Source organism: Micropterus salmoides, unplaced genomic scaffold (assembly GCF_014851395.1).
Source record: "Micropterus salmoides isolate LMB-PRFRI ecotype aquatic unplaced genomic scaffold, ASM1485139v1 Ms_hic_scaffold_11, whole genome shotgun sequence".
Classification (NCBI taxonomy): domain Eukaryota; kingdom Metazoa; phylum Chordata; class Actinopteri; order Centrarchiformes; family Centrarchidae; genus Micropterus; species Micropterus salmoides.
In genome coordinates, this window is record NW_024040152.1 from 11,268,862 (window position 1) to 11,290,243 (window position 21,382).

Below are 21,382 nucleotides of genomic sequence, written 5' to 3' on the forward strand. Positions count from 1 at the left end.
ATGATTTCACATTGTAGCTGTTTTGATCAATACACAATTCAAGCTAATTTATTTGGGTGGGCTGCAAAGATAAGTTGTATGTAAGGATGTTGTCTATCTGCAATTCTGTATTATAAAATAAGCTGTAACTCAGTAATTAGAAAGCATGAATAAATTAGCTATAATCATGTTTGTGGTGTTAATTGGGCTGCAACTGACTTCATTTGGTCTATAGAATGTCAGTAAAAAGCAAAACATTTTCATCACAAGTTACCAGACCCACAGTGAAATCTTTAAATGTCTTGTTTGGTTCAATCATCAGTTCAAAACCCAAATATATTCTGTTTACAGCAAATATTGACATTTGAAAAGCTGTAACTTGTAAGTTCTTGCTTAATATATGCTTTAAAAATGAAAAAAAATGAATAGATTATTAAAATAGTTGCCAATAAATGTTCTACCTATTGAAAAATTGATGAATCAAATAATCGTTTCAGCTCTATTTGTAAAATATTTTTCTAGGGATATTTCTTGGAGGACATATTAAGGATGCCTTTGGCAAGTCAGAATAACAGTATTTGTTTCCCAGGATGTAGGACCAGTTATCATGAAAGGATGCAGTTTGAATTCTTGAAATGGTTCAGCTCAGTGTTTGCTTGCATTGCTGTTTTTTCACTGAGTGTTTCTGAAGTATTTGGAAGGTATGTTGTGTGTGAGTAGATATCAGAGATGTCACAGAGGGAAGAGATATATGTAAGTGCTCCCCTGTAGTCATAACAGCACAATCAAACATACACCCAAATCTAGATGGTACAGGAGATTTAGTGAGCCTGCCACATGCTGCAGCTTTTATTTAGAGAAGATTGGTTTCATGAAAAAAAAACGTTTTTTTCTTATGTTTTTTTCTTAATCCAGAAAATGTAGCACACCTCGGCTTCAGCCATTTATTGAAGATTAGCATTCAAATGTTGACGTTGCCAGTTTCCTGTCATTGTCTGGTGGTATGCATTTCCTTGTGGTGGCATTTAAAAGTTAAAAGCCTCTGCTGCTGTGTTTGCAGAGCTTGATTAACCAGCTATAATTGACCTGCAAGAAACATGAAGACCTATGAACCTTTTTAAATAAATGCTGTGTGACAGAGGTCTAGTGGAGCAATATGCCACCTCTCGCTTACACATCCTCTCTATAATTTCTCCTTTCTCCCCCCTCCATTCTCATCCCCAGACATCATCAAGTCAGAGGAGAGGCAGAAGCTTGCCAAGGAGCGGAGAGAGGAAAAGGCCAAATATCTTGGTAAGTGGAAACAAGGTGTGGGAGCAAAGCCTATTTCATAGAAGAGAGCTCCCCCTAGCGTTGGGGGCAAAGAGATCACAGAGAGCTTTACATTGTGTCAAGTGCGTGGGTTTGCTGTAGGCTGCAGATGGTATGCACATGTGGCACAGGGAGGATAAAAAGGTAGTTTGGCCTTTTGCACAAAAGTGACTGAAATCAGCAAAAGCCAAGCCACCATTTTATCAAAGACGAGCGAGCATTCATTTTCTACGTGCATGTTGAAATGAGCAGCGTCAAAATGTTTGCTTTTTGTATGCTTGTTTGACTCTTTAGCAGTTTACCTCACCTACCACTCTAAGATGTATGCCTGTACAATTTGAATTAAATGGAGATATTCCTCACATTGACAAGAAATGTTGGATAAGTGACAAATGTAAATTTTTCCCCCCATTTATTAATAAAAAAATATTTTGGCAAGAGTTCAGCTTTTTGCAGTGTGATGAATATCTCTAATGACTTAATGTTATTAGAAATTTGAGTCAACAAAGCATGAAAACCTGCTTCTACATTATCCTAACTTCAATCGATATAGTTTGATCAATTGGTGCACAATGTCCTCGGCGCCATTCACCTGGGTGTCATAACAAAAAAAATTTTTTTTTTCAATTGATATTGCATCTCTTTGCCTAAGTCCTTACTTTTTGTTTAACACGCGGCTGTCACAATGTCACCTGGCTACACGCTCGTCGTGCACTGCTTTGCATGACTGACAAGTTGCCTCTGTCTTCTCTCTCACTCCTTCCCCCTGCAGAAGAGCTCAGCATGTTACAAGGTAAGCCACTCACCTATGTGTATGTGGTGGTGGTGGTGATGACCCTTTTCGTCCATTCTCTTAGATATTGATACCACATTCAGTAGTTTTAACTAGAGTTGGGCAATAAACCAGAAACTTACCAAGATATAGACATTAGGAGTAACAACCTTGCTCATGTTGGTATGATAAAGCTATTCCCATATGACTTTAAGAACTATCCTCTAAAAAAACAGTCACATGCTTCAGGCCAATCTCTCCTTCATTCCACATCCTTACTTTATAACAAAGCAGCATATATTATATATAATCATCCTTCTGTGGTTAAGCCTGCTTAAAATATTTAATAAATGAGCTTGTAGACACACACACACACACACACACACACACACACACACACACACACACACACACACACACACACACACACACACACACACACACACACACACTTCTTCGTTATCAGGGAGCCCTGATGGAAGGTAATAAAATATTAATGTTTAACCTTGTTATGAAGGTAAAGACAAACATAAAACACATACAGTAAGAGTTACAATATTGAGTTTTGGTCATATTGCCCAGACCTAGAGCTGTTTCATTCATTTAATCCCCCTGGTGTTCCTGTTTTTAAAATCATGGTTGATTTTATTTTTTCTTTATCACATAAATTTCAACTAATTGTAACCTTTTGTCTCTCTGAACATCATTAATGTGTCTTTCGCAAAATTCATGTAGGCATAGTCTGATCACTTAACCAATCATTTATCTGTTGTGATAAGTGTTAATATTGGTTGTTTTTCACATATAAGAAGTTGTAGCATGACCTGAGTTTGAACTTTGTTCATCCACATGCTCCAACTGTGGAAGCGACAGAGCTCCATGGATTTTGTACTTTAAAGATAACATGTTTGAACCACATGCCGCAAAACTGCTATGATTACCATCTTACTGGAGAAATTGGAGGTTTTAGAGACGCCTGCAGCCAGATTCATCTTGGCTGCAAATATTCCAACAATTTTACAAACAACTTTATATTGCCAAACATAAAATCACCAAATTGAAAATGTTCTGAAATAGGAAAATATGTTAATTATGCTGAATGGTAGTGTATTCAAAGTAGCCAGCAATACAGGGTATTGTGAGCGTGGTACTAGACCAAAATATATGGACTAGAATCATCCAGTTTGTGTTCTTCATTACCTTACAGTTAGTGAGAAATTGGTAAAATAGAGTCTAAATATGCTCTTAGCCCCAGTTTTATTAGGTTTTCTCAAAACTATATTAACATTTTAGTAAACACTTCAGGCTAGGGTAGGTAACGTTGGAGATACTAGCAAGAGATGGCTAGATTTTGAAGTATCCAACCGATAAAAAATCCCACCATCTCCCTTTAGGCCTTTCTCCAAAGCTACTCCCCCAGAACACATTTTCATGCGCAATGAGTACACGGGCAGAGGGTGCCCAGGTAGGTAGGCCATGATTGGTTGGGCTCATTACATACCTGCAACAACCACAGATAGCAGATTTAAAAAATGATTAGTATTTGATGTATTGATTGCTATTGGGATATGGAGAATTACTGAAATACATTACATACCATAGCTTTATGGCTATATTATATTTTTCACATTGACATTTCAAGCATGATGTATATCATCACATTACACTGATTTCTTTAAACTATCAAACTCGTACTTTCAGTAATGCCATGTTGTCTAAGCCAACTGTGTGTTCGACAGCAGTAAGATGAGTTTGACATGCGTCAGAAGGTGGATCAGTCTAATTGGGCGATCACCGGGGCATGCCAGATGGTACGGGTCTAATCTAATACTCTCAGTCAGACCTGGATAAAGGATGAGATCCTACAAAAGCTTGTGTTTACAATATCAGCTTAAAAGAGATCTTGCCTATCAACCATCACCAGTAGTATAACTGGTTTAGTAGTACACGGGCCACAGGTAGAAAATCCTTACACATCCTAGCTTGTATTTTATTGGTTCCTTGTTACGTTTAAGTGAAGCTTTGAAACCCATGCATCAGGGAAGTGGCTGCTACTGCACAGATGTTACTCTGCTGCCTTGTCTGTCTTTGGTGGGATGCAGCTGTATGTACCAGGGTTAGAGCAGCACTGTGTTTATGATTATTTAATGATCGTACTATAGTAAGTCCCGATATTACTTGTCAGTGCAGATCACTGTCAGGAGAGTTGGGGAAGGCATTTTAAAGCAATGTCAGAAATTCAGAATTGAACATCTGTTTATAACTTAAACTCTGGTACAGATGCATAAATTATTTGATGATGAATAGCACTCTGAACGGCCAGTTTCCAGCTCATTTTCCTTCTTGTAACCAACACCTATAGTCTGGAAAACCATTACCAAATGTTTCTGTTGAATGAAATGTTATGGATGTGGAAAACTGTAATCTATCTCTCAGCAAGCCTTAAACATTGCATTTGTGGGCAGTTGAAGCAGCATCTGCCTCCCTCTATTCTCATCACAGCACAAGTGAATTATGAAGCAGTTTCCACTGCACTACTTACAGTACCATCTCTACAGATTTGAAGGTAAAACATGTGGCTTCTCTCAAATCGAGGCCGTTGAGCTGTGATGAGCTGAGAGACGCACTGCAGCAGATATTTTCTTTGCCGCAAGGTGCTGGCAAGCAGTGCCTCGTTATAACTCAGCCTTTTGTTCCCTTTTCAGATAAAAGCCAAAGTGTGTGCCTCCCAATAAATTTTAACCCCTTTAGCCTCCAGCATCTCTGGAATGAACGTCAACATAATCTGAAATCCACAACCAGTTGCTTTTGTTGTATCAAGTGGTTTAGAGAACTAAGCCTCACCTCCTTGCAGAGGCTGATTCTTCCTGGAGGTTTTACTTTGTAGTTTAAAGAAATATGGTGCGTTGTGTACACAGAGAGGCAGCTGCAAAAGGCTTCTTTACGGCCTCTTTGAATGGCTCAGGGACAAGGAGATGATTTCCATATCAAAGTGTGTGGTTTATTGAAGCTGACATGGAGGCTTGATGCAATTAGTGTGGGATAAAAGTGTCACTTCAGAAGTACTGTATCTGTCTAACTTAGCATTATGCAGTATTCTGTGGAAAAGGCAAGAAAATTGAATTTATTTTATCGAACACAAAGCACAATTGAGGTGAAGGGCAACATCTTTTTTCCAAAGACTGCTATAGATGTAAAGTAAACATCAGAGACTTGACTTTTTAGGTATTTTCTTCAAGTTTCAAACTGGATTTTTCTTGAAAATCCCCAACCTATCAAATAGGTTTTAAATTTTAACAGTAATCTTCTAAGTCAAAACTGATACAAACCTTTCAAAGAGAATGCACACTATACCTACAGTATAATGAAAGGCCAGGGAAGAAGGGCTCCTTGTCCAGTGCTCTTTTGGTAAAATACGTCTCTCCTGACCATACTTTCTGTCCAATCTTAGCTGCTAAAAAGAACCAGTGGTTGGAGAAGGAAGAGAAGGCACGGCAGCTGAGGGAGCAGCAGCTGGAGGAGCGCCGCAGGAAGCTCGAGGAACAGCGGATCAAGGCGGAAAAGCGACGAGCTGCTCTGGAGGAGAGACAGAAACAGAAACTGGAGAAGAATAAAGTATGTTTGGACAAGAACACTGGCTATGTTAACAATAATCCATTCAGTGAGTGAAGGTGTTTTATGTTTGCGTTGATACCCAGAGGTGAAATATCAATGCCCACCCACACTGAAATGGCAGGTGTACAGCTGCAGATCATGGGATTTTGAATTTTCCTCAAGGACACCTAAGCCATGCTGGGTGCTTAGATCCAGGCTTTTCAGCTGAAGGACGCATTACACCACCCAGTTCTTCACATTGCCTTTGATGTTAGACATTTAAACAACTGATAGATGTTCCTGTATCCTTTCCAGGAACGTTATGAGGCAGCCATCCATAGGTCAACCAAGAAGACGTGGGCAGAAATCCGCCAGCAAAGATGGTCCTGGGCCGGCGCATTAAGCCACAACTCAAGCCAGAAAGAAAGTGAGTACCCAATTCCAACCTGGATACACATCTTTAAACTATCCGAAGGACTCCCTTTTAATCATTAGGAATCATATCATCATCATCAAGCCAATATGAGACAGTTTGTCAAGATATTAATAATGTCATGTTATGGCCTTTTACATCTGAACCATTTAGGTAGCCTGAAATGAGTGCATCACCTCGTTCATGTGAATTTTACCAAAATGTGTTTTGTTGTCTGCTTTGCAATCCCAACAGCACAATAGATGGCTTAGTTTAGGTGTACAGTGTTTTATGCTCACTGCTGGGGATGGCATATGATGTTGGCAGGTGTAGTCAGAAATGCTGCCCAAACAGATTTTGACGGCACTGGAGGTTTTGTTTTGTTTTATTTTAATCCAATATGTCTTGGCAGCATCAGTCAAAGTCCTCCATCTTAACACACCGTTTCCCCTGATGTGTTCGCTACTTCAGCACTGTCCTGCCTGTCCGGATTGCCTCTTAAACCTTACTTCAGGGTCATTAGCCCTTGATCATGACCAGACCGTATTGATCGCAGAAAGTGAAAATGTTTTCAGTTGCTGAGCAGGGTGAAAATTCGCTGCAACTAGCAGCAAATTGAATATATTGTCTAATAATGCTTCATTTGAATGATAAATGTCCCGACAGTCCAACAGCTGATGAGATCAGAGTCTGCAGTGACTGCAGATCCTAGGTAATACTGTAGAAATTGTGTTTTAACAGTGCAGCTTGATGGATGCTTCTGTGCCTTTGTGCCTTCCTCACGACATGAAGCTCTAAATCTGAAGAGTTGTACCTTATGTCATGTAATCATCTCTGCCATATGCCAGGGGAATTATTGATACTGTAATCAATCTCTCCCTTAGTTCCTGCTGTCTGTCAGATGATGAAAGTAAACAAGCGTAAACGGGCTGCAGTGGAAGTGGAGTTTGAGATGCTATTTAGGAAATGCTCCCAAGTACCCATCTTTGCTTCTGTCAGAAGAGCATACTGCCTCATCCACTAGACAAGACTTTAATACTGTTCCTCCATTACTGTAATGTTCTCTGAACCATGCCTCACAACATTCCGAGAAAGTGTTCATTTGATTGCAGTTTATTAAAAGGGATATAGAATTGGGATAGATGCAAGTATTGCACATTGATCTTAAGGTTTCAAGCTTGCCCTTTTCTGAAATGCCAGTTCACGTCATCAACCTTGAAATGAGTAAGTGTTTCCAAGCAGCTTCTTTCCATCACTTGTTTGGTTGTTATTTTGCCATGTCTTTTCATGTTCATTGCTTGTGTTGGTAGGCATTTAAAATGTTCTTCCTTAGTGTGTTTGGGATACTTTTGGGAATTGGTATTGCTGTGAAGTAGGCATAACCTTAATTATTGTTCGTGTGGAATTTTGAGAATTTTTTTCATTAAAGGGTCATTTTCAAACTTATTTTCTCACTTACCTCAATGGACTTGAGTGGAATTTAGTTTGGTGCACTCAGCATTAAAAATGAAAAGGGCCTTAAAAATAAAAGTCTACAATTTATTAAAGTATATTTCAAAACCTGGCGAATTGAAACCAAAACTATCTGCAATGCTAAATACCACAAGAGGTAAGTGAGGGGGGAAAAAAAGTGTTTATATAACTTAGTTGAACTGACCCTTTAAAAACTTTAAAACTTTTGAGTCAGAAGCATTATAATTTCTGACACACACAGGCTTTCTACCAAACATGACTGCCAACCCACCTAAAAGCTAGCTGAAGTGAACATATGGTGTACAGTGTGCGTGTATGTACCGTAAAGCAGTGAATGATTATTATTATTTACATGGTCGCCACACAGGAACTTGCTTTAATAGGGTGGGGGTTGCCCACGTTACAAATATATGTTACAGTATTGACCTTTACAGTGTCTGGGTGTATGATTGTAGAGGCATCATTCGAGCGTGACACATGACACCACAGAAGCTCCTCCTCTTCCTCTCAACCATGTGACCTGTGTGAACATCTGTGTGGCGCTCTCTTGGCTTCTTAGGCAGATGCTCTGTGTCAACGGTCAACCTGCCCAAACATGTGGATTCTGTTATAAACAAGCGACTGTCCAAGTCCTCCGCCACGCTCTGGAACTCCCCCAGCAGAAGTAAGGCAACATCTGGAATGCCCCCCTTCCTCTCCTCCCGTTTAACTGTGCTCATCACTCTGCCACCGCCAGTACCTCCGAACCTGTTCATCATTGTCCTGTATTTATTTCAGTTCTTCCCCTTTGTGATTTCAGTCCCTCTCCTGTGCTTGATGGTTGACAGCTGACCCATTTCCATCTTCCAAAACCACAAGTTGTTTTTTTTACTCTCCAGAATTTGGGTCGAGGTTTTGTTTTACATGGTTTGCATGCTCGTATTTTAATATGGGTTATGTACAGTGTTCATATTTTGTTGTTTTTACTATCCTCTTGGTTGAATCATTGTGTGGTAATGGCCATTTCATGTTTGCACAGTCAAATGGATCCTTTTGTGCTCATTTTCATCACAACACACGGGATATAGGATTTCTTTTCTACTGTCTTAAATGCTTTATTGATAAATGGAGGTAGATGTCCTTTATAAATGACACTTTTCTTTGAATCAGCTTTGTGCCTCTGAGTCAACCTTTCTTGATGCTTCGGATGAGTGCAGCTCTTTATTTTTATTTAATAGGTCTAAAGTTAAGCAGGTCACGGTGTACTCCTGCAAAGGAGGAGAAACTTCTGAGTTTGGAAAAAGTAAAGTTAGTGAGTGAGTCAGTGAGTCAGCGCTTTTCAAGAGATAATGTATTCTGAAAACTCCCCGAAGCAGGTAATGTTCCTCCGTGCTGCTGGAAAAAATAGATTGGTAACTCTTGTCTCACTCCTCTCCCAACACAATTACACACCCTGTCTGTGAACATTCACGGTAACATCTTTCTCGTCCTACACCTTAAAGCCAAAGAAGAAGGCATCTTCGCAAAATAAATACTGATCAGTGTCCACTCTTCTTCATCTTAGCTTGTAAGCTTAAAGCTGTGGTTATATATAACTGACTCACTGTCTAGACAATTTCACATAACTCTCTCTCTCGGGTGGGACCACTACTGCCCAATGCTATTGTAGACACATTTAATGACCTCAGTTTCTTTCTCTTATAATCTCTTTGGGTGGCACTGAGGTGTTTTATTGGGTTTTTGTGTATTTCATCTGGGTTTTATGGTTTGTAGACCTATTGCTACATGATCGTAACATGAATAACCATTTCTTATACTTACAGCAAAATTCTGGTTCAACAGAGGATATCTAATAGAAAAACATACATTTATCAATCTGTTTCTCCTACCTGCAGACCGTAGTCTTGCACTGAGTCCATGGGAGAGCAGTATAGTCGACCGGCTGATGACGCCAACACTGTCTTTCCTTGCTAGGAGCCGCAGTGCTGCCAGTGTCCTCAGCAATGGCAAAGATGGCCGTAAGTTTACAAAAAAAGATGAATATTAGTTTAAAATCTGCCTCACAGTAAATACATTACGCTGCTGTATGAATGTTGTGTCCCTTTTCTCCTCAGACTCTGCTCTCTGCCCCCGTTCGGCCTCAGCCAGTCCCCTCACCTTGTGTGCTCACCAGCCCCACCACCGCTGCGCCGACCGCTGGAGGGTGACGTCCAGCACACCAGACATCACCCAGCGCCAACAAAGAAGGAGCTCCACACCTGTAAGTCTGCCTAATTAGCTTTTGCCCTCTGACAGTTAAGTGTACTCACAGTCTAAAGAAAGACTCTATCTAAAGAGTTACAATAAGTACCTATGCCATTTTCCAGAATAAGAGGGTAGCTTATCACACCCAGTTTACCATTTACCTGAACCTGATGGATAATTTAACATTAAAATTGTTGATTTTTTAATTGAGAAATATGGTCCCTAATTCCTGAGTACTGTATAGAAACCTGTTTTTATTATAATTGAATGTTATTTTGGAAATTTGTCATACAGATGGATAAAAACAAGAAAGAAAAGAAAGACAAGGAACGGGAGAATGAGAAGGAAAAAAGTGCCCTCACTAAAGAGAAGGTGCTTAAGAAGAGACAGTCTCTACCCAGCATGAGACACAGACCTGATCCAAGGTGAAACATATGGCTGATTTCTACTTTTTATTTTTCTTAATTTTTAGTACTAATTCAGTTCAGTTCAGTTCTCTTTTCCATACTTAACTATCACCAACCCGGTTACTGATTTCATCTAACAGACTTCTAATTGTGATATAATAATATAATAAATTGTCTGTCTACACTTTTAACAAAGCCTTTGATCAATTACCACTTCTGATGTTAGGCTTCCGTCAGTCAACTATCAACAATCAGTTTATCAAGCAATTCTATGAACTAATTAAGTAAAATTTCCAAATCTTCTCTGGTTACAGTTTCTCATATCTGAGGACTTTTGGCTTTTCTCTGTTTTGTTAATTGAATATCTTCTCTTCTATTTTGGACTGTTTGTTACACAAAAAAGGACACTTCAAGATGCCATCTTGGATTCTAGGAACTTATTTTATACATATACATTTTCCACATTTTATATACAGAACATAGCGATCAGATGCAAATAAAATGGGCAGATTAATCAGTCACAAAAATAATCATTAGTTGTGACCTTTAATCAAAGGGCCTCGGGTGAACATTAACAACTGAACACAGTGAATATATGCAAGGCAAGCGTTAAACCTTGCGAAAGCTCCAACGGAAAAGCACACTATAAGAACAATGTAAGGTATGAAATTAAAAGCTACAAAATAATTTTAGATACTATAAAAAACAATTTGAATAATCTGACATATGATAATCTGCTGTTTTGATATTTATACAGACATGGAGACTAAGTCCATTTTGTAAACTAGGTTAACCTTACATCCCTTTGACACACAGCTTGTTTCTGGTCAACAGCTGGGTTAGACAAAAAGACCATCTTTACCTCTGCATTGTAATTACTGCTTATTTCACGCACTGTTTGATCTGAGACTTTGAGTGAAAGATCCCGGGATGAGTGGTCATTTCCTCTCTTATCCCCAGGCCACTGAAATAAATGACATCCATGACAGAAGGGATGGATGAGGAGAAAAAAGTTCTTTTGACTCAACAAAAAGGCTATACCAAGCTTGCCAGAGCTGTCAGTGCCAAAGGCATAGAGGGGAAAAAAACGTCTTCTTCAGCATAATGGATGTTTCCCCTCCAAGTGTTGCATTGCTTATAGCTGAGATGCTGACTGATAATGCATTATACTGGTGATGCAATGTTTGAGTGCTTTATTTGCTGTGAACCTATTTGCTGAAGTCAGGTTTCTTCAGGACGTGTGTGTTATATTAAAACAAACATTGCAGCCCAGGTCTAAAAGAATAATGTGTCCACTGTGGTGTAAATGCATTCATTTTCTACCAGTCTCATATTTCACCCCTGTATTTTCCTTTCCTCTAGTCCCAGTCCTTTATCAAGACAACGGCCATCATCCCCAGCCACGCCTAAGGGCAGAACTGCCTCTCCAAGCCCAGCTGCCTCACCCAAGCCTCCATCAGCACGTGGAAGCCCGTCAACTCCTAAAAGTCGGCCCAAAAGAGCCAGGACCCCTGCCAGGATAGACCACCGCACCTCCTCCCCCGCCCCCCTTGAAAGAGTGAAGGAGCCTCGGAGGCCCGCCACTCCAGAGGAAAGAAAGAGTGAGTACAACAGTTCTGATGGTGATTATTTCTGACTAGACGGGATTAAAAAGCTCGATGAGCATCAGTCAAGACATGCTGTTCATAGTTTTGTAAGCCTTTTCTATGTCTAATGTCTCATCTCCGCAGTGATCAACCTATTTGCGCAGTCCAACAATACAGTATATGTAGATTATGGGTAGCTTCCCTCCATGGTTGAGTCATTCGGTATTTACTTATAATTTTTTTTTTATATATACCCAAAGAGTTCTTCACTGTTTGGCTTGGTGTCTTTCCGTGACTGGCCAGAACAATGGTTCTAATGGAAAAAGTGAACAAGCCTCAGGAAAATCGTTCTTTTCTTTCAAGACGCAAAAAGCAAAGATTACCGTCAGGCTTAATTAGCCAGAAACAAAGGGAATGTATTTAGTGAGCCACACACAGCACTAAGAGGCTGCACTAATTATCTAATTACAAAGTTCTCAGGCTGAAGCTATGGCTGTTTATAATTTCCACTTTCAGGGGACAGAATGTTTTACTGCATGTGAAGAGAAAAGTCTGCAGTTGAACCTGTTATTAATCATGATGATTATCAGTGGGCACCACTTTTAAAGTCATTACTTTTAAAGAAGCATAAATAATCACTAAATTAAAAGTTGTTTTCAATAAAAGTTAAGTTACACAGCACAAGATCTGTGTGTTATTGTCTTGTCTGTAACACTTTTTTTTTTGTTGTTTTAGGTTCCCCTGTGCTTCCTGCCATCGTAGTCTCCTCAGCCGCTGCCTCACCCCACACATCAAGCACGCCAGTTACGACCACTGCAGCCTCCCACTCACCTGAACCAGCCAATTCAGCTACTTCTGTCCCTGCAGTATCACCTGCACCATCTCCATCAGCCAAGCCCATGGCGGGTACAAACAACCCAGAGGAGGCAGCTCGCATCCTGGCAGAGAAACGCCGACAGGCCCGAGAGCAGAGGGAGAGGGATGAGCAGGAACGTCGTGAACAGGAGGAGAAAGAGAGGTCAGAGGGTTTTAATATGCCTCAGAACACAACCAGAGAGGGTCAGCGCAGTGTTGACCTTGCAATGAAAGATCTTTCACATTGCGAAAAGAAAAAAATTATTTTAAACATGTCTGTGTCCAAGTTGTGTTCCCACTTGGGGGCTGGTCTTTGATCTACACATTACTTTCTTTTTCCCTGTCAGACGTCTCAACAATTGTACAGAAGGTCATAAAAGGAATTACAGGAACTATTTTTAAATTTGCAATGTGACCCTCAGTCAAACAGTTTATGACATTTGAACTAAAATGGAAGTACAGTATATTATTATTTATGTAATGTCATTGTGAAATGGTTTGTGTAGAATACTCTGCTGTAGCTTTTTATATGCTGTAAAACAAACCTTACTGAGGACATTTAGCTATTTCCCGTAGCAAAAAATTAAAAAGACATCAATAAAACTTAACAGGAAGGCTGCATGCAGTATCACGGCCCATGCATGTCTGAATAAGACATCACTGGCACTGTTGGCCGTGATGTGTGTAAGCATTAAGAATTTGATAGCCTGTTGGCTGATTCTAACCACAGTTACTATTTTCAGCGTAGGAATTTATTTGATCTTGTTGGCATTGTTTAGATTTTCCTAAATAGTTTGGTTTCCTTTTGCTTGTGCCTCAATGTTAACTCGGCAGAGATAGTGTAAACTTAAAGAGGAAAATGTCCAGTCAGTAGAGTCATTTACATTTTAGATTGTTTACCGCATTTTAAGTGTTTGGCACATGATTTTGTGGAAAATACTTATGCTCAGCCTTATGCTCAAACTCTTTAGGATCCTGAGAGAGGAGCGAATAGCGAGGGAGGCAGAGGAGAGGCAACGCAGGGAGGAGGAGGCCCGTGCCATGGCCGAGGAGCAGCGGAGGAGGGACAAAGCCCAGCGCCTGCAGGAGGAGCAGGAAGCTCAGGAGAGAGCCAAAGCTGAGCAGGAGGAGAACCTACGCCTGCAAAAACAGGTATGCTGAGTGTCAACGCCCAGATGCAGAGAAAGCACCTAAAATGGTAGTTGTTTGTGAGGTTGGGTGTTAATGCAGTAGACAGGTCTGGTTAGTCAGATAAAGGTCAAAGGAACTTGCAAGTACTTGGCAGTGCCAATAACCATCAAGCACCACTGTGACAGTTATTACTGCCCTTCGATTAAAGTTCATTCACACAGCAAACTTACACGCTCTCCTATCTTCAGCAAACAATCTGTTTGTGGTGTTTTTCATTGTCACTTGTTTACTGTCTCAGCTCAGCTGCTCACCTCACGCTGACCTTGTTCGATAACAGGCTCATTCAAAAGCACAGTCCAGTATTTTCTACGTCAGTGGGATGTTGTCCTCAAAAGCAAATATTAATCCAAAGTGGTGAGCCGGAAGCTACTATGAATGTGCCCTTTTTACTTTTCAGTTTGTCAAATAACCATTACCAGCAATATTGACTTTTCCTGTGTTTGTGGATGTTGCTGGGGAGAAGCAGAAGAGAATCATGCTTGATTAGCAGAAACCAATTTCCAATAAGAAATGTGGCTATTATTACAGTTTGTTTATTCTGTAGACCTGTATTATGATCTGCTCTGGCACAGTCTTATCTGTTATCCAGCGCTTACGCTTTGTCACCCCCTTGTGGTCTTTCACAGAAATGGCTTGTGGTTAAACATGATCCAATATAATTATGCAAAGGGTTAAGTATTGTATTTCAGTTTGAATAGTCCTCGTGAAGCTGTAAATGTTGAAAATAGATCTTTTTGGCTCAAAGGTACAGGAAAATATCCCTTTTGTGGTTGTAAACAATAATTGCAGGGAGCAACCACACCCTTGTTACGTACAAGGCATGTTATTTTGGCTGCGTGCCCCCCCCCCCTTCTGCCAGCATTAAAACTGTGGTTGGATTCTCGCCTCTGTGTGTTTTCAGAAAGAAGAGGCTGAGGCTAAGGCCCGGGAGGAGGCAGAGAAGCAGCGTCTGGAGAGGGAGAAACACTTCCAGAAGGAGGAGCAGGAGAGGCTGGAGAGGAAAAGGGTATACATCTGTCCTCCAATCATTGTTCTTTCAGCCAGGTTTTAAAGTCACCCATTTCAAAATGGAAATGCATATTTTTTAAAATAATTTCATTCTCAGTCCTTTGCTACTGGACTATAAAGAAGGTTTTCTGAAAATCCATTAATTGAAAAGTCCCAGGTCTGCTCTCAACTGAAAACATTAACACAAAATTAATTCTTTATTAATTCTTAAACAATGTTTTAACGGATTTATAATTTGTCCATGCTGTAATTTCATTATGTTAGTCTGTTCTGTACACACAACATCCACTGCATGTTGTCTGTCCTGGGAGAGGGATCCCTCATCTGTTGCTCTTCCTGAGGTTTCTTCCTTTAAATAAAATTGACACGACTCCTTCAGTGAGGGTATGTACACTCTGTGGTCTGCCTTTTGACATGACAAAAGCAGGCTTGAAAGTTGATTCTGTGAAACCAACATGAATGATGTTTTTGGCTTATCCTGGATTGGTTGTCTGCATACCATGATTTAATAGGGCTTAGAATGTGTGTGAGCATGAAGCTATATATAAACAGTAATAATGGAGACCTCCCCTTGTCAATCATCTGTGTGTGGATGTGTGTGTGTTCTACTCAAGTATACCACCCACATCTACAGTAAGCTCACGCCTCTGAATGCTAGCTAAGCCTTTCTTTTCCTCTCCTCATCTTCTGTCCATGTGAGAAAGGCTCTTATCTAGGCGTGCCAAGCCTGGCTCCTTGCTGGAATTAGCCCGCAAGAACAGCATGTCCTCTGCCCTAAAGGCTCGCTGCTTAGTCATACTGTACAACACACATTTACTGACTGACTTCTACCAATAATGACTGGCCCATTCTTGTTATCGCCTCAACAAAGAGGAGTTTGTGCTCAGCAAGCTCAGGTGGTTAAAACTATCCTGTGGGGAAACACAGCAACTTACGAGACAAACAAGAACCTTTATTCTTGAGGCAGAAGGTTTGCAGCCAAACTAGATGCCAAAGCCATGAGTGTGTTATGAGTGTGTGAGCTGTTCATGAATAATCTTGGATCTTTAAATGCTTCACTTTTATGAGTGGCAGCTGCAGTATGGTCGTGCTGTCTCAGGCTATCTGTGTCCAGAGATGAAGGTTGCATCATCTTCTGCCCATACAAATTAGCCATCCAGAGTGGTTTATACTTTAGCACAGTACAAGCTTATCCGCTCTCCTTGATTCTAATGTTCACTGTTGGACCATCCTACGCCTGGTGTTCCAGCTAAGTACACAAGTGCTGCTTGGTCATATTGACACAGCCTTCCACCTGGAAGCTATGGCTGTAGAGCTCCGGTTTGACTTGGTGCATTCACTTCAAGCATAATGGCCTTAGACACAAGAGACAGGAAAACATTTTTCACTGCAAAGGGAAGCAATGAACAGCACAATATGGAACCTAGCAAAGCAGTCTGACAAGGTGTGTGGGCTCCATCAATCCCACTAAACCAAACCCGATGTTTAACAAAGATAAATAATGCTATTTTGTTGTGGATGCTATATTAATAACTTCCACATATGATTGGTGTTATGAGAAATAAAACGTTTATTTCTTAACTAAGCAATCAGGGCAGATATGTTTATAATGAAAATCTGAATTTGAAAATCTACAAACACTAACTAGGTTCTGTTATTGGCATTTTCCTTGGTCTTATTCCTTTCTTTCTTTCTCAGCGTCTGGACGAGATCATGAAGAGGACACGCAAGACAGATGGAGGCGACAAGGTACATTTGCTGTTCAGTGTTAACCAAAACAACAAGCCAACACTTTCCAGTAAAGATGATTGAAATGATCTCCTATCTTCACAGAAAGAGACAAAGTCCTCCCCTCTCACACACGTCAATGACAAAGAGGCAGAGGGCAGCAAAGGTAAGCAGAACATTGGTCTGAACTAGTCTGCCTTTTACAAAACATCCTCAATTGATGGAAGAAAACCATTACCCACCACAAGCCTTTAATCTGCAGGAATCATTAGGGTAGTTGTTGTAATTGATCTCCCATTAACATTTCAATGTTATCCCTGGAGGGATTTTACACAAAGTGCATGCCTTGTAACCAGAATCCACCTTAAAGTGGATTTCTAACTCTTCAATTTCAACTCCTTCAATTTGAAAATCCACATGAATCCATCCACATACATAGTAAATTTTAGACTGACTCATGTTATTGTAGATGAACTAATTTTACTTATCCCACCTTTAGGCTGAGATTTGATGACACATAACTGCACAATCTCCCTGCTGCTTCTTTTACATCGTCCATATGTTAGAATAAACAAAGTCACAGGTATTTGTTGTGCTTTTGTTCTCATTTGCCGTGTGATTCAGCTTCACATTGCAGCATTTTGTATTAAGGGTTATTAGATTAAATCTCTGCCTCATATCCTGTACAGCTGCAGTTTTAGGTCTTCTCTGTACAATAGGGCCCATGTGTGCTTGCTTGCTGTCCAAGCCGTGGGACTGAGGGAGTAAGAGAGGAAGAGTGGGTTCATGTCAACAGCCTGCAGCAGTTATAAGACATTTACTGTTGACTCAGTAATATGCATGTGTTGTTGCAAAAGCTTTACTCAAATCTACTCTTCCTACATTTTCTAATTGTGGAAAAATGTTGTTCATAACCCAACTGTTATTAAGCAAGTATACAGCTTGCACTCTTTCCTTGTCTATGCTTCCATGTCATGTACAATAGATGAGGAAGATGAAGGGGATCAATGTGGTCTGAGGAGATATGCTGTTTGTGGCAAAGTTACCCAATGCAGGAAGACATTAGGCAGCCACTGATGTGGTGGGAGGCCTGGCAGGCGTTTCCTCCATTCTAGTCAGGGGTGTGGAGATCTGTCTCAACCACAGTCATGTCCTCATTCTCAGATCGGAGTTTGGGGGGGGGGGTTGGAATACAATGGGAAGGATGCTTATAACTGGAGTTGGATGTTTAATGTTGATGTGCGTGGTTTACACTGGATAAATGGCTGTTTTACTTTGTTTCCTCTAGCATCTGCTGAATATCAGCCAAAGCCAGAGGTCAACCTGCCCAATAACAAGACAGAAAATGGACAGACCAACGTGAATGAAAGGTAAAACCATTTCTTTGACCGATTTCAAAGTTTCTTTGTGCTCATGGTGATGCAAGACCACCGTGAACAGTTTAAAACTTGTATGCCAGAAAAGTAAGCCAGGAGTTGACTACCAAATCAAGTTTGCAGGGTATTTGCATTGTAAACCTCAACGGAAAACACAGGAAGCCACACGATTCAGGCGCACAGTAAACAACTGTAATACTTTGAGAATGATTTGGTTTCTTGAAACGCTTACTCTTTGTATTTGGGCACACTTCTTGGGATAGATTTGAAAAGAAACCTGTAATTGGACGGCGGTGGAATGATTCATTCATTTGGTCACTATGAGTCACACTGACCTATCATAACTATATCCATATTGTGCTTTGTGTCTCCCCTCTGCAGCAGCCCCTCAGTCCAAGTGGTCAATGGGGTCCAGCCTACGAGACATGAAAATGGTCTATCCTCTAAAGGAGACACTTCCCACTTTGGAGATATCATCCATCTCACGAATCATGGCAACACCACCAACGGAGCACGCAATAAGTCTGACACCAGCATGGCCACCGAGCCGATCCTCACATTTGAAAGTGAGGAGTCATTCATGAAGAAGGCAGGCCCCATAAAGGCCCAGCATGTTGCAGGTACAATGCACAAAAATTAATACAAACCTTGTAAGGAAAACAAACATGATACAGTGAATTTCACAGCTGGTGAGCCTGTGCAGAAAAGGTCAGGTCACTCCTTGTAATGATGTGAGTTTGTGGAATGACCAGGAGACTACTGCCCAAGGATGTGCTAGAAGTATTTCTTGCCCGGGCCGGACTTTAGGAACTCACTGCTTTAGTTTTCTGTTCTGTTAAAAAAAATAAGCTATAGCATGTTTATTTTTATTTTTTTTTAATCTCTGGGTAGAGCCAGGCTAGCCGTTTCTCACTGTTGTGGCTGTAGCCTCACATTTGAGAATGGTATTGATCTTTTCACCTTACTTTCATCAAAAAGGCAAATTTCCCAAAATAACTAAATGCCTATTTTTTTATATATTTATATTTATTTTTAAATCTTAACTATATAATATCAAAAAAACAAAAAACAAACTCAAAGCCAACCAGTGCAGAGAAGCAAGAATAGGTGTAATATGCCCATGTCGCTTGTTTTTCAAAGGTCGGTATAGCTTAGAAAGGGCCTAATTTTGGCTTTAGGGTTTGAAGAAATGTCAGATAAGGCTTTGTTGATCCCAAGAGGGGTACATTCACAAAAACGTGTTTATTTGCCTAGAAAAGAACGATCAGAGAGAACTCCCGATTACAGACAGTATCCTAAATATTAGTAGCCAAACTGCAACATTTTGAGTTAAAAGATCTGGTTAAGCCAAGAGCACCAGTGTACTCAGTTTGTTTTTTGTCTGTCCCTAATAAAAAAGTAGCAGCTTTGAGCTTGTGTGCTTATTTGCATTGAATGGGTTTTACAGTTGGCCAAGTTCACAATACCCAAGAAAGACTAGAGTACACAGTACCATAGTTAGTGTTGTCCTTGGCACAAAGCGACCATAAACTGAAACTTGTACTTCATCTAATGTGCAGGTCGTCACCTCTGTGAGAGTGAGTACCCCCCTGAGGAGAGGATGGTGTGGCGTGGCGACTCCGGTTACACTCACAAAAGGGGTGGAGATGGGATATAGAAGAAATAGTTTAGGGCAGGGTATCTTTATACTGATGACAGCTTGTATTCAGCAGCCTTACTGACTTGGGCCTGCACCCAATGAGGAATTCCTAGAATGGCCAAGGCAATGAGGAGACCCTATCTACAAGTGCTTCACTGCCCGAGGTTAGAAACAGGATCTAGAGTAATTAAGCACAGATCACCCCAACGTCAGCAGCACCCTACTTTACCCTTCTTGCTAGAACTTAACCATCACCTGTTAGTCTGAAGACAAGCCAGTGGTCATAAATACTATGTAAAGCTAACAGACAACAACTAACTTTGCTAGCCCTCTGACACCTCTTGCCTTTTAACCCAGTCATTTAAAAAGTGAACATTCTCAGTATTCATATTCACTCTTTGCAGGACATTTATGATGAGGCAATATTGATATGCGAGACTGATTTAATGTTACAATGCAATTCCTTCGGAGGTCATGAGGCATACCTGCAGGGCTTATTTGAAAAAGGGTGACCCTTTTTTGGCTTTAAACGGGACTCTGTTTGGTCTATTAGCATTTGTTCAGTCTCACTATCTGCTGCCACTTAACCTCTTGCTCTCTGCCTCCCTCGCAGAAGTCCTGTGACATGTTCCAGTGTTGAATTGCTCGTGGCCATGGGCCTCTGACTCTTTCCCTGCCTGCCAACGCTCGCTTGGGGGAGCCCTGTGACCTGTGTCAATCAACATCCCTTTTCTAAGCCCCTAAAAGCAAACACACTTCTCTCTGAAGTTGAAGTGGGCCACAGAAGATGACGACCAAGCATCAGGACACAAGCAAAAGACAAACCAGGATTAGGTGTTGCTCCATGCAACACAGGTGCGTCAGTGTTAACATCTTTGTGGAGCCGAGTCCATGCACCTTAATACTCGTATCATCCTTTGTACATTACAGTACAGCTGAGTAATTATTACAATAAGCTGAAGTGTTTGTTTTCTTTGTTCTTTAGTTATTTAACTGAAAGAGAAATATAAAAAGACTGGGTACATTTTTGTGAATAATGTAAATTAAGTTTGTGTGATGGACGAAGGAGGGATGGGTCTATGGATTAAAGTTGTATGAAAGGGAGTCATTTTATGCTGCTCTGCTATGAGTAGACCTGAAGTGAAGCCCAGGTATTATACATCCTGGTCTGTATAAAGCTACCTGTAACAGTTTCTGTAAAATTAAACCGAGAATTCTGGAAAGACATTTGAAATGGAAGTTCACATGCAACAGCTTCTTACTGTGTGCAAACATACTGTCTGCCTCTACTGGATATAATGAGTTTGCAACCTTGATGATTAAGAAGCCAGAAGTCATCTAAGGTCAAATCCCTATAAACAGGGATTTACTCCACTATTTAACAGTTAAAGCTGTTTTTTTTTTCCACATGTGCAAGCATGACTCAGTTTTCTCTCATTTACAGCGAGATTCCATGGAGTCTTATGTATTTGAAATGCTGGTGCGTGTACATGCCATTATTTTGATGTGCGTTACAAGGTCAGTGAGATTATCTTAAATCGTATTAAAGACAAGCTGTCCAGTCTATGGTCTTTTCATCTATTTGTCTTGAATAACAGTGACTTTGATGAATTCAGGGATTTTGGAGAAGAAACTGATGCAGTGTTCTGAATTCAGCTTTCTTGAACATTCTCAGGTTCATTCATCTAAAACAGGCATAGAAATTGATCATTTGTTATTAATTTAACAGTTTGGGAATGTTTTGTACTTTGATTTGACTTGTTTACTCCTGAGGCTCAATAGTATTTTGACATTTAAGGGGAAATACCCATTCCCACTGAAAGTTGTA

The 21,382-nt window shown here is 40.4% G+C and overlaps 1 protein-coding gene across 5 annotated transcripts in view; it reads left to right on the top strand.

Annotated features, from left to right (window-relative positions):
* The window catches only part of map7d1a (MAP7 domain containing 1a), a 36,444-nt gene extending 15,326 nt beyond the window's left edge, over positions 1-21,118 (top strand). Inside the window, exons 3-19 of one of the 5 annotated variants that reach the window (XM_038710870.1) lie at positions 1,204-1,272; positions 2,063-2,083; positions 5,514-5,677; positions 5,972-6,083; positions 8,101-8,205; positions 9,416-9,538; positions 9,635-9,780; positions 10,059-10,189; positions 11,534-11,772; positions 12,493-12,775; positions 13,584-13,764; positions 14,705-14,809; positions 16,510-16,560; positions 16,645-16,705; positions 17,828-17,909; positions 18,297-18,535; positions 20,168-21,118. In XM_038710870.1, coding sequence (XP_038566798.1) covers positions 1,204-1,272; positions 2,063-2,083; positions 5,514-5,677; positions 5,972-6,083; positions 8,101-8,205; positions 9,416-9,538; positions 9,635-9,780; positions 10,059-10,189; positions 11,534-11,772; positions 12,493-12,775; positions 13,584-13,764; positions 14,705-14,809; positions 16,510-16,560; positions 16,645-16,705; positions 17,828-17,909; positions 18,297-18,535; positions 20,168-20,178 — 2,123 coding nt within the window. In that variant the 3' untranslated portion in view covers positions 20,179-21,118. The remainder of the gene's footprint in view (positions 1-1,203; positions 1,273-2,062; positions 2,084-5,513; positions 5,678-5,971; positions 6,084-8,100; positions 8,206-9,415; positions 9,539-9,634; positions 9,781-10,058; positions 10,190-11,533; positions 11,773-12,492; positions 12,776-13,583; positions 13,765-14,704; positions 14,810-16,509; positions 16,561-16,644; positions 16,706-17,827; positions 17,910-18,296; positions 18,536-20,167) is intronic. The other 4 variants (XM_038710872.1, XM_038710874.1, XM_038710873.1 and 1 more) reach the window with 4 other exon arrangements.
* The last annotated feature ends 264 nt before the right edge of the window (positions 21,119-21,382 follow it).